General features: G+C 44.5%; 1 protein-coding gene across 1 annotated transcript in view; it reads right to left on the reverse strand.

Moving 5' to 3' along the window:
- The window catches only part of Heg1 (heart development protein with EGF like domains 1), an 81,586-nt gene that overhangs the window by 41,577 nt on the left and 26,163 nt on the right, over window positions 1-13,846 (reverse strand). The window contains 3 exon segments of the mRNA XM_027412797.2: window positions 296-520; window positions 6,940-7,275; window positions 8,124-8,462. Of these exon segments, the coding sequence (XP_027268598.1) occupies window positions 296-520; window positions 6,940-7,275; window positions 8,124-8,462 (900 nt within the window).

Genomic DNA, 13,846 nt, shown 5'->3' on the forward strand with positions numbered 1-13,846 from the left:
AAAAGGAAATCGCTCCCAACTTTCCATTCTGTAATGAGGTATTTCTTCCCGGGAGATGGCCTTAACCACAGTTACCACTCTGCTTTATTTTAAACCTCTCGGGCAGATGTCAACCCTTATACCCCAAGCAAGCACGAGGCGATGGGGGTGGGAGTGCTTCCTGCGGTGGAGAAGCCAGAAGGTTCTTTTCCTAATGAGCGGTAAGCTACTTTTTGGGTTGCTAGCCAACGTAACCATCCCAGGACTGTGAGGCAATCTACAGACAGCCAGGGAAGGCGGCTGTGGGAAGACACACCTCCAAGGGTAGGTGCCCGGGACAGCAGGCCTGCGTGCTCTGTCACGTTTCCACGAGGAGTGGGGTGTGCGGGGCCGGTCGCGGTGCGCGAGAGGTCAAGGGACCGCAGTGTGCGTTCCCCGCTCCGGGTGAGCATCGCAGACGTGTGCGTGTGCGGGGCACGTGCCCCAGAAGTGCTTTCTGCCAGGTCTGAGCTATCACTCAGCAGTGCACCATCTTCTGGAGCTGCAGGAAAGAGAGGGCAGGTAAATGCAGGGGCAGGACATTTAGCCTCACATTCTGGGCCACTGGAGCCCAGAGGCTTCCCTGAGACTTTTCCTGCAACCAAAGGGCTGACACCTCTCTGTTTGGGTGTCCTGAATTCACCATAAGGAGTGTTATTCCAGCCAAAGGAGCCAGAATAATGGATTTCTGCTTAGTGATACATTATAACAATCAGAGTTTTATCAGTGAAGTTGGTAGCAACTTCAGGGCCTGGCCTGTGGAGTGTCAGTTACCATGGGGCAAAAAATAGCATGGATGCTAGGCGGTGGCGATGCTTGCCTTTTATCCCAGGCAGAGGCAGGCAGGCAGATCATTATGAGTTTGAGGCCAGCCTGGTCTACAAAGTGAGTTCTAGGACAGCCAAGGCTACACAGAGAAACCCTGTCTCGAAAAAAAACAAACAAAAAGACCAAAAAGAAAAAAAAGAAAATAGCATGGAGGTTGAGGGTAGGCTTAGTTGGTGCTTGTTTACTCCTTATTTTATATTTATGCATTTATGTGGGGAGTGCACATGCCATAGCAGGAGTGGGGAACTTAAGAGGATTTTGTAAAGTCTGTTCTCTCCTTCCACCATTTGTGATCTGGGGATCGACCTCCTATCATTAAGCTTTGTGCCAAGTGCCTTTACCCATGGGGTCATCTTGCCAGCCTTGCTTTTACTTTCATTTATGTATTTATCTATCTATTTGTTTTGTTTTGTTTTGTTTTTTGAGACAGGGTTTTTCCTTGTAGTCTTGGCTGTCCTGGAACTCTCTCTGTAGACCAGGCTGACCTTAAACTCACAGAGATCTGCCTGCCTCTGCCTCCCAAGTGCTGGGATTAAAGGTGTCACCACCAATTCCCAGTCCTGTTTTTATTTTGAATGCACTTGTTTTTTTATTGGAATAGGGAAGGCACCACATAAATAAATACCCTTCTCTCCTTTGGAGGGGTATATGTTGAATGCTAAACTTAGAACTAGTGTATATTATTAGATTACCAAGTAAATCCTTTTCAGAAAAGATGAACATAAGTCCAAACTCATGTAGCTATGTATATATACACATAAATAAAATGAATCCTTAAAAAACACTATTTAAATTTAAATTTCTATGTTTTAACTTTTTTGGTGTGTATGAGTGTTTTGCCTACATGTATAAATGTGTACCTTGTGTATCTAATGCCCCAGCAGAGGCGAGAAGAGAGCATTGGATTCGTTGGAACTGGAGTTACAGGCAGTTGTGAGCCACCATGTGGGTTCTGGAAAGGAACCCAGATCCTCTAAAAGAGCAGTAAGTGCCCTTAGCCATTGAGCCATGGCTCCGGGCTCTTTATTCTTAGACTATGAGTATTTTTAGATTATGAGTGTGTGTTTGTAAACATGAGTGCAGTTCCCATGGGGGTCAGAAGAGGGCGTCATATCCCCTGGAACCAGACTTACAAGTGGTTGTGAGCCCTTTGACTGAGGTGATGTGAATAAAACTCATGTCCTCTGTAAGAATACACTCAACTACTGAGTGCCATCTCGGCGGCTCCATTAACAAATCTTAAAATCACCATAAGGGTTGATGGTAAGTTTGGGTTAATTGTAAGCACTCCTTTGTTTGTCTGTAAATCAGCAAAAACACGGGATCAAGGCAGTTGACACATTAGATTCAATTCCTGAACTCTCTCTTGATGCCCAAGAACTCTCTACCCAAAACTCTCTCTTTCCTTGAGCAAAAGGACTATGAGTCTAACAGGCAAACAGACTTCCCTGTGGTGGCACCAATCACATGAAAACTATATAAAGATCACAGCTGACTGCCCTGGCTCCTGAGGGCACAGCCCCAGGCAGAGCTTTTTGACACAGTTTGAGCCAGACTTTCTGTTTTCCCAAAACTGTATGGACTGTTTCTATCTCGGCTAGAAGGGGAGTACTTCCCAGAGGGAGTGCCCAGACTGGTGCCAAGTGGAAGGACTGTGACTAGTCCAAAACATCAGTCAGTGATTAGTGCCAAGAGCAAGGCTGAGTGCTAAGCAAATGGCTGTGACTGGTCTGCGCATCTCTTCTTGGGCTACATACACAGGTTGCTTAGACTCTCTCAATTCTCCTGTGTCGTAACAGAAGATACCCCGAAAGGCTTCTCCTCTTTTCTTGCTACTTTCAGAAGCACAGAAGAAAGAAGTAGCATAGGCCACAGAGAATGGAGGGTAGTCGAGGTGAAGACAGTGGCAGTTGTAAGGCTGAATCTGGACAGCTGAAGATCTCAGAGAGACACAGTGCAGGGGCTGGGCACACTACCCAGCATTGCCAGCAGCCACTTGAGTGCATACACTCAATACTACTGGGCAGTCACTGAAGAGGCCCCACTGGCTTTGGAAATGATCTGTACAGCTTGTGCCTCCATTCAGATTCTCGAGCCCCAGGCCTGGCTTCCTGGTGCACAGATTCAGCATCCCTCTGCAACTGCTGTTTTAGTTTCATAAAAGTGGGAAGCCTTGGAACTCCTGGTAGCACGCATGGTGACAGGTATGCATAGCAGCAGACTGCCAGCAGGTCCACCTGTCTGCGGGATCCCACCTACCAGTTAGTGGGTGGAGATTCCTGTGCCTGAGTAATCCTGGCAGCACCCAGCACCCAGTTCCTACTAGGTGCCTACAATTGTACCCAGGATCCCCACATATGATCCTGACAGGTAGACACCTGGATTAGAGTAGCCACAGCAAGAAGAAGAGAGGCAGACCACAAAAGAGAATGAGGTTCTAATAAAAGTTGTAAAGAGCCAATGAAGAGGCTCCAAAGGCCCTGGACACCGAATTTCTGGAAAGAGAGTCAAGTCTTCAAGGTAAGACCCTCAGGACCCAGGCTGAGAGCTATTACAAGCGCCATCACCAAGGGTCCTGATGCCTGGGACCTGCACCAGGATTGTGACATTAGAGGGTCCCATTTGTCACTGCTTGATGCTGGCAAACACCGAGAGAAACAAAAGCTACTGGAGACCAGGTTTGAAGAGCTCTTGCTCCCCAGTCTTTCTATCCTGGCTCAGAAATGAGCACATACACAGTTTCAGAACAACAGTAAGCCAGGAACCACAAGGTGACACAAGGCTTTCTGAAGGACTTGGGAGACACATGGTTGCAAGAGTCCCAACCTCTGAAATAATTTTGTGAACAAAGAGGAAAAGATATTGGCTGAGAGATCTTGTATATTCTAGAAGTGAAATGGAGGCAGGCAAACAATCACTCAACAAAGTGACAGATCATAGCCTGAAACAACTGAGTCTGAACCAAGGAAGGGGCAGACAGAGTTACCCAAGGCTGGTGTCATAATTAGTCAGCTTTGGGCTGATTCAGAGGCAAAGAGAGAAAGCAGTATACTAATCCATACTGAGGTCATTTCAGGAATGAGGTTAATCCTTATCTAGCTTTAGCAAAGAATTTAAAATTTTAAATTACGTGTATGTGCATGTGTGGGTATGTGCATATGGGTGCAGGTACCTATGGAGGCCAGAAGAGGGCAGCAGTTAGATATTTTGGAGTTGGTTATATGAGGTTGGGAGCTATGGGTTATATGAGCATGGGCGTTGCCTCGTGGCCACAAGGCCCTGAATTCAAGCCCTGGGAGAAGGAACCTATGGCCTCACTTTGAGAAGGAAAAAATCCTGGGCCTGTAGTGGTGAGGGTAGAAAATGGTATTTCTCAGGCAAGAAATAAGAGACTATGAACATCATCTCCCTACACATTTGCTCTTTCTTTTTTTCCTTTTCTTTTTCAAGACAGGGCTTCTCTGTGTAGCCCTGGCTGTCCTATTGCTGTTTGACCAGGCAGGCCTTGAACTCAAGAGATCCACCTGCCTCTGCCTCCTGAGTACTAGATTTAAAAGGCATGTACCACCACATCGGGCTTACACATGTGCCTGATTCTTTCATGATCAGACACTTTTGCTTGTTACAGTTGTAATAATAAGTAGTGATTATTATTCATCAATGAGGCTTCTCATTTGGAGGAAATGGGGAGTTAGCAGCAGTGTTGGGGAAGTAAGAATTTAAATCTGTCAGAAATGTCTTAACAAGCATGTTTGCTTTAACTAGCACCTACTTAATGATAAAACCACTGGGACATGTTTTCAAAAATTACTCAAAATCACTATTTAAAGGAAATAAATCAGCAACAAAAAGCCACAAAACAAAAAGCCAAATGTTCTAAAATGTTCATATTAGACTTCACCAAAATTAAAAACTTTCATGCTCCAATAATATCATCATAAAGTAAAAAATGACAGGCTAGAGAGAATGGCTCAATGGTTAAGAGCGCTGGCTGATCTTCCAGCTCCCACATGGCAGCTCACAACTGTTGTAACCTCCGTCCCAGGCCATCTGACCACCTCACATAAACACAAATCCAGGCAAAACCCAAATGCACATAAAATAAAAATAAAGGTTTTAAAAAAGTAAAAAAGCCGGGCGTTGGTGGCAGCGCACACCTTTAATCCCAGCACTAGGGAGGCAGAGGCAGGCGGATCTCTGTGAGTTCGAGGCCAGCCTGGTCTCCAGAGCGAGTGCCAGGATAGGCTCCAAAGCTACACAGAGAAACCCTGTCTGGAAAAACAAAAAAAAATAAAAAAATAAAAATAAAAAAGTAAAAAAATGACAAATCACAGAATGAGAGAAAGTGCCCATAAATTATACAAATCAAAAGGGAAAAGAGTCTAGAATATACAAAAGCCTTTTATACTCAATGAAATAAATGATAGCTTAATTTTTAAAATAGTCAAAATATTCAAATAGGCATCTTCAAAGAAGATGAACCCATAGGAATGACTGTATGAACAGATGTTCATTATCACCAGGACAATGAACTGGGAAATGCAACTTATACCACTCTCTACATATGTGTGTACACACACACACATGCATTTATACCACTCTCTACATATGTGTGTACACACACACATGCATTTATACCACTCTCTACATATGTGTGTACACACACACACACATGCATTTATACCACTCTCTACATATGTGTGTACACACACACACATGCATTTATACCACTCTCTACATATGTGTGTACACACACACACATGCATTTATACCACTCTCTACATACGTGTGTATACACACACACATACATACATTTATACCACTCCCTACATATGTGTGTACACACACATATGCATTTATACCACTCTCTACATATGTGTGTACACACACACACATACATACATTTATACCACTCTCTACATATGTGCACACACACACACACACACATTTATACCACTCTTTACATATGTGCGCGCATGCACGCACACACACACACACACACACAACACACACACCACTCTCTACATATGCACGCACTCACACACACACACACATTTACTTTGGAAATAGTTTGGGAGTTTCTCAAACGTTTAAAAAGGATGCTACTATCCAGGTGGTGGTGGCTCACACCTTTAATCCCAGTACTCAGGATGTGCCAGGCAATAGAGACAGATACCTTTAATCCCAGGAGGTGGATCTCTGAGTTCGAGGCCAGCTTGGTCTACAGAGTGAGATCCAAGACATCTAGGGCTTCTACACAGAGAAACACTGTCTTGAAAAACATCAACAACAGCAACAAGACAGTACTATATAACTTGGTAATTCCAAGACGGCATGTCTCCACATAAAATGTGTCCCCCAACAATCATAGGGACACTATTAATACTGGTGCATCCCTGATGGAATATTATGCAGAAGGACAGAAACATGCTTGATGAATCTTGAGGCCATGTAAAGTTAAATACACAGAAGGCCACATATGATATGACTGCTTTCATAGGAAATGTCCAGAAGTTCTGTGATTAGGAGGTATTGGGGTTTGAGGCAGGTTATACACCACGGGAGGGTACGGACACAGAAGCCCCCAAGTTCTATATGAGAGAAGGGAGGTAGCACCAAAAGCTCCTTAGATGTGGGGCTGGGGAGATGGCTCAGTCAGTAAAGCATTTGCTGTGCAAGCATGAGGACCTGAGTTCAAATCCTTAGCACCCAGTTAAAAAGCTGAGCATGGCCAAACGTTCCTGTAAGCTCCACACTAGAAACATGGAACAGCCTTATTTAATTAGTGAGTCCCGAGCCTAAGTGAGAGACTTGTCTAAAAAATAGTGGAAAGCTTTTGAGTTACACACCGGAGGCTGACCGATGGCCTCCATTTGCCTGTGTGCACTGTGCACCAGCACATATATATCCATATACATACACCCAAGAAAAAGAATTGGGTGAAAGGATGGGAAATGTAGGCATTTTGTACTAACCAGCTAAGAGAATGACCCGGGACCAATAAAATTACTTTCCTAATGCAGACTTCAGAAGATCACAGGACCAGACATACCCTGAGTCCCTGTGGTATACTTCCACGAAGTAAGAACTCACTTGAATGTCCTCCATGTGGTGCTGAGGAATCCAGACTTTCTGAGGAAGATGTAGATGAAGATTCTGAGTAACTCTTCCCACCCAACCCCGAGCCACCATCTCGGGGCTGTTGTGCAGTTTGTGCCAACTGAGTCAAACCCCGGGTGCTGCCGGCGTCTAGATGCAAAGCTGAGCTTTCTGCTGTATCTGTAGATGTTCTGCTCTCGCTGGGGAACCACTGTCCTGTGCTCGCTCCACCACCAATGGAGGGGACTGACCTAAGCACCGTCTTAGTCAGAGGCATGGCACTTCCGTCTCCCGGTTCCGAGCTGCTGGCAAGCTGATGGCCTCCAAAGGCTGTAAGATAGAGGGAGTGGGGGTTGGGGGAGGTCATTAGTGGACCCAGAAAAGATGCTTAACAACTAAGATGGCATCCCTTCTAAGGCAAGCTTCCCTCTGCCAAGGGATCTTGGACAGTGTTTATATGGGTCACCCTACAAGCTTCACCATGTTATAAATTTTTCTAAAATTATTGGATGTCAGCAATACAGTAATATCAAAAACAAAAGTTGTAGACGGGAGACTTGAGAGCAGCATGCTCAAATAGTAATTTACAGGCTTGAGTGCTTCTCTCTGTACCTTGAAAAGTAGCTCAAGGGAGGAGTGGTTATATCTAACAAGTTCAATGTGCATAAATACTGTAGGTTGAGCGTTTCCCTAAAAACCAGCTGGAACACTGATAAACATTCTTCTACTTCTGATGTATAGTAAAATAAACTATAAGGAGTAAACTGAGCTATGAATTTGGGGAATATATTTACATCTGACATCTTATTTATAAAGATGATCTATACACAAAATCACTAAAGCCATCTGTAAGGAGCAGGTCAGGGGCTCACTTTGAAGGTGACATTATAGAATAAAGACAGACAGAACCATGAGAGCACCAAGGCTGAGATCTGCACTCTGCTGAGTAAGCTGCGTTTGCTTTACTTAAGCCCTCCAGGTCTTGGTGTTCTCATCTCGGGCATGGCACTTGTCTGCATCCAAAGATAAAAACGCAATCGTGTGATACAGCAGAGAAGGACCTGATGTCATCAAGGACACACTTTTCTTCAGAGACTGCAAATGGTCTTGAAGAGACCTCCCTGAAGAACACCCAACTATATAAAATGCCCACAAGTCAAAAAAGGCAAACCACTTACTGGGGGAATCACTTTGCCAGTGTAGGGATGGAAGTCCAAGTCCATTTTCTGTAGATGGCTCAAGGCCTTCTCCATCTCCCAGACTCTCAGTTAGTCTGCTGTTTGTCCTTGAGTCAACCACAGAGGGTGAAGAATGGACTGAGGCTGAAGTTATGGCAATTCTGGAATGCTCAGGGAAACCCTCTGTCTCATTTATAGGTTCCACACTGACAGTCAAAGACCGGAGCATTCTTGGGACACCATTAGTGAATGTGTTGGTGACATGTGTACTCTTGGTCTGGGTGACTGATGGGCTCTGGAGATCAGTGGAGTTGTTAACATTCTTTATACTTTCAGAAGCTAAAACAGAAGAAAATATCCTTCAAAACTACTTGAATGGCTAAGAAAATCAGGGTTCTATCTAGGTACAAATATGCTGATTACATTTGATACATGCATCTGAATACCATGGATATAATAGAAAGCAGACACTTTATAACATGTTCATGCATGCAAGTGCAACTAGGAGGCCCTCCTTCAATTTCTCTTCACCAGTTCTCAGTCTCACAGAGCTGGCTAGAGACACAGTCAGATCACTCACCATGCACAACAAGCTTTCTATGCAAGCTAAAAGGAAGATAGGAGAAACCCAGACAAAGAAATAATCTGTCTTGTTTTCCGCAGAGGAACTGCATTCCCCGGTGGAAGGAATTCCACAACATAGGCCACCGCCATAAGGCTGTTGCTGCTGGTTTGCTTTTAGCACTGCAACCCTTTTGTTCAAATGCTATTATAGATTAAAATCCAGTCCACACCATGAACTAAGTTTGAGCCAGTAGAAGGTGTGCAGCCACTCAGTCAGCACCGGGGCTCTGCAGAACACAGTCAAGACACAGCCTAGGACAGTAGTTCCCAACATGGTCAGCACCAAAGCCTCTTTATTAGTCCCCAAATGTGGTCACCATAAAGCTTATGCTTTGAAAAGCCATCCAACTACATTCATTGACAGAACTACTAGCCAACAGGAAAATGCATTATCGCCCCAGGGATTTTATTTAATTTCACCTAGAAGCAGACAGACTTCATTATTGTAGTTATTTCATCTCACTAAGCTTTAGAGAGATGTTTTCAAACCATTGTAATACTCCAGTGGGCACTCTAGGAGAACAAAGACTCTAGGCTGGGAACAGTTTTTTTCTTTTTTCTTTCTTTTTTTTTTCTGATCAATGAAACAGATGGCTGCCCTTGGATAACTGTCAGAGCCTCAAGAATTCAGTTATATACCGTTGGTCAGAACATATGGTCTGCTCCTCCTCATAGATGTCTGTTGAGAGCTTCCTATCACAGGAAAACTTTCCAGAGGTACTTAAGACCTGACCTTTAGAAGGTACCTTAAAGCCCCCAAGGGGCTGAGGATACAGCTCAGTAGTAAAGAGCTCACTTACCATGCCTGAGGCCCTGAGTTTAAACCCTAGCTCCACAAGATACCCTTATTAAATAAGGCAAGAGCTTGGTGCAGAAAGCCTGGGGAGCAAAACAATGGGGCAAGGGAAGAAGGCACTTTGTTTTCTTTTCCACCTGAAGCCATCAATCATGAAGCCAGCTGTCAATCATGGCTCCAAAAAGGGAGAAAAGGAAGCTGCCATTATAAACCATTCTCTGAAGATCATTCTTACATGCAGTTGTGGCCAAAAGCACAAACAGACTTTAGACATAGAAAGAAAGTACAGGAAAGAAAGGGTTCCTTATATTCTCCTGCAAAACCATAGACCCTCTGACACCAGGAGCACAGCCTGCTGCTCTGGTTACTGGACCATAATTGGAACAGACACAGGTACAGGGTATCCACATGGACAAGGGACTAGATAGATGTGAGTACAAAGGCATCTGGCTTTGTTGCAACACAAACAAAAAAACAGAAGCCACTATTATATAAGAAAGATGTGATATAGATATGGATATGTCCATAAACTGGTCTCCAAATTACTTTAAAACCATTTTTATTTCAAATCAATTATATTATGCTATTTGTTCACTATTCCCATTAAAACACAGTGGTGGGGGAATAGAGAAGACTTGGCCATTCAGAGTGTGTACTGTGGGGCTGGAGAGACGGCTCAGAGGTTAAGAGCACTGGCTGCTCTTCCAGAGGTCCTGAGTTCAATTCCCAGCAACCACATGATGGCTCACAACCATCCATAATGAGATCCGGTACCCTCTTCTGGCCTGCAGGGACACACGCTTCTAATCAGCAAGCTAGCATTTGTGATCATTCTTAGGTGGCCACCCTGAAGCAGTCATTCAAAAAGGGAAAACCTTCTGAGTTTGAACCGGAAAAGGAGAAAGGAAAAAAGGGAGGGGGAGGGGGTTGGGGGAGGAAGGAAAACCCAGCCGGTGAGATGGTTCAGCAAGTAATGACACTTGCCATCAAACCTGACAAGAGTTCAAACCCTGTGTCTTACGTGATGGAAAAAGAATAATTGTCTCCTACAAGTGGTTCTCTGGCCCCAACACACTGTAGTGTGTGCACTCCCCTACACAAAACAAACAAACAAAAAAAATCTAATAAAAACATTAAATAAAATGTAAAAACTACAACACCACCCACCGGGACAAGGCCTGAGCTAAGTTCCTAGTCTTTCTAACAGGCTGTGGAGAGAAAGCCTGCTCACCTGGTATGGGACAAGACCCCAGAGCCTCAGGTACCATCCATCACATTGCTTACCCTTGACTGCTATCCAGAACTTCCCAGAAGCATAGCTGAGGCAGCTGATGTTATAACAAGACAGACTAAATGCACAATCTTTCAAGTTACTAATGTTCTCTCCCGTCACAAAGTGAAATCACCACAAAGCAATTTACCTGGACCACATTAGCTCGGCTGCCCACAAGAAAGACTTCCTTCCATAAGTCAAGACCCATTATTATGCCCCAGCTCTTACTGAGGCTCTGCAAATGTCACCTTCAAAGAACATTAGTGCAATTCTCACAAACCGGCAATTGAAAGCATTCCTTACATAAATATTCCTCTTGGAATCGCTGAAACATTCATGCCTATGGATTAAACTGGATGCTTACTTTGTCTGACAACAATCCAACGCTCCACCCAGCTTCCCTTTGTGCCCCCATTTCCAGGAAGCTCACACTAAATTTAGTGCTCAATTGTGGTTGTTCTCACACAATTCAACATACACATTTCTTCCTTCAGAAGCGCTTCCTCCCCTCCTCACCCCTGCCATGAGTTGCTTTGCTGACAGCCCCACCCCCACCCCATGAACAAACAGCAGTGCATGATCATCAAAGAGACTATGGAAAGTCTAGAGAGGCAGAAGCTGGAGAGGGCGGAGAGCAATGCCTTCTGGGCTTTCTTGTAACCCCTGTCTCATCTTCCTGGGCCTGCTTTGGTGCTGAAAGATACAGTTTCTATTCAGAAACTGATTAACTCCAGGATGTCTGGGGTGTGGAAGAGGCTGTATTGAACAGTGTGTTGTAGTTTGTGCTCTGTTGCTATAATAAAACGCTGGCCAAGAGCCGGGCGGTGGAGGCACATACCTTTAATCCCAGCCCTCGGGAGGCAGGGGCAGGCGGATCTCTGTGAGTCTGAGACCATCCTGGTCTACAAGAGCTAGTTCCAGGACAGCCTCCAAAGCCACAGAGAAACCCTGTCTAGAAAAAACAAAAATCAGGAAAGAAACAGTTTAGTTTATTTTAAACTTCTATGCAAAAGTTCGTTACTGAGGCTAGATCTGAAATAGAACCATTTCTATTTCAAATAGGAGGTGTGCTGCTTTCTGGTTTGCTCCTCATGAATGGTTCAGCCTGCTTTCTTTCTTACAGAACCCAGGACCACTTGTCCATGGGTGACACTACCCACAGTGGGCTGGTCCCTTCTACATCAATCATTAAAAAAAAATGCCCCACAGATTTGCCTACAGGCCAATCTGATGGAGGTATTTTCTCAATTGAGGTTCCCTCTTCCCACATAACCCTAGTTTATGTCAAGTTGACAAAAACCCAACCAGCACGACAGTGGCAGTAAAGGAGGTCCAGATGACAGACTTGGTATGGGTCACCAAATGCTGCCACCTATCAGATCATCTGATTCCTTGCAGCAATGCCCTTAGCTTGTCAGCTATGTGCACAACCTGTGAAGGTTATTACTAACCTGACTGGTCTGAGTATTGGGCTTTCCCCTGGGTCACATTGCTAGAAAAGTTCCGACCCCCACCCTACCCCAGTATTCCATTGCTTGTCTTCATTCCTTGAGCTGGCCAGCCAGCCAGGCAGGTTGACTCCAAGTCTGCTTTGGCAGGTCCTGCTGTCCCCCCTTTGGCATGGACTCAGAAAGGGACGGTAGAACCTCAAGATTTCCATTCAGGAGGAGAGGTATAGAGCTTGCTTGGTAGGCTGGGAGGGGCCAGCTAACTTTAAAAACAGAGCTGGAAGTTTGTTTCCTCTTTTGGCCTCAGGTGCTGGGGTATGTCCTCTGCACCAAGTCCTCACCAGTAACCTCTTTAGAGAGTGGCATGACTCTACTTACAACAGAGAAATCCTCAGTGAGACTCAAGGATTGTGAAAAATAGTGAAATTCCAAATATTAGAAATGGAAGATTCTAGAACAGTAGTTCTCAACTTGCAGGCTGGGACCCTTTAGGGGACTAAACACCCTTTCACAGGGGTCACCTAAGACCATTGGAAAACACAGATATTTACATTATGATTCATAAAGATAGCAAAATTGCAGCTATGAAGTAGCAACAAAAATAATTTTATGGTTAGGGGGGTCACCACAATATGAAGAACTGAATTACAGAATCGAAGCCTTAGGAAGGTTGAGAACCACTGTCCTAGAAGGACAACTACTTGAAGAATGAGGGTCAGAGGTAGGCATGGTGGCTCATGCCTTTAATCTCAGAACTTTGGAGGCAGAGGCAGGCAGATCTCTGTGAGTTTGAGGCCAGCCTAGTCTACATGGCGAGTTCCAGGACAGCTAGGACTATACAGTAAGACGCTGGGAGGGGGTGCAGAAAAAAGGGTCAGCCTTTTAGTATAGATAAAGAGAGAATATGATCCAGTAAAGTTGGAAATGTAGTCTCATTTCAAATACACCACAGAACTAGGTTTTAATGTGTACTGTTAATATTAAATGACCTTCACCAGAATGGAGATTCCTCGGCAATACCTCTTTTCCTTTTAACAAAGCTAGTTGTAAATCACCAAGCCACAAAATTCAGGCTGCACAGGATTATAGCTTTTGTCTAATCCAACTAGCACTTATGAATAATCTTTTTTTAAAAGATTTTATTTATTTATTATACATACAGCATTCTGCTTCCATGTATATCTGCACACCAGAAGAGGGCACCAGACCTCATAAGGGATGGTTGTGAGCCACCATGTGGTTGCTGGGAATTGAACTCAGGTCCTCTGGAAGAGCAGTCGGTGCTCCTAACCTCTGAGCCATCTCTCCAGCCCCTGAATAATCTTTTTTTAATAGATTTTTTTATTTATGCAGATGCATGTGTTTGTGTGAATGTACCTGTGGGTGCCTCTGGACTCAAGTTACAGACAGCTGTAACTCCAGTGTCACCCAATGTGGGTGCTAGGGACCAAACTTGGGTTCTCTGGAAAAGCAGGAAGGACTCTTAACCACTAAGTCATCTCTCCAGGCCATTTATGAATAATCTTAAAAAAAGCTATCTCCTGCAAACATGAACCATGAATTCTGTCCACACCCGACAGTA

This window comes from Cricetulus griseus, chromosome 4 (genome assembly GCF_003668045.3).
Source record: "Cricetulus griseus strain 17A/GY chromosome 4, alternate assembly CriGri-PICRH-1.0, whole genome shotgun sequence".
NCBI lineage: Eukaryota > Metazoa > Chordata > Mammalia > Rodentia > Cricetidae > Cricetulus > Cricetulus griseus.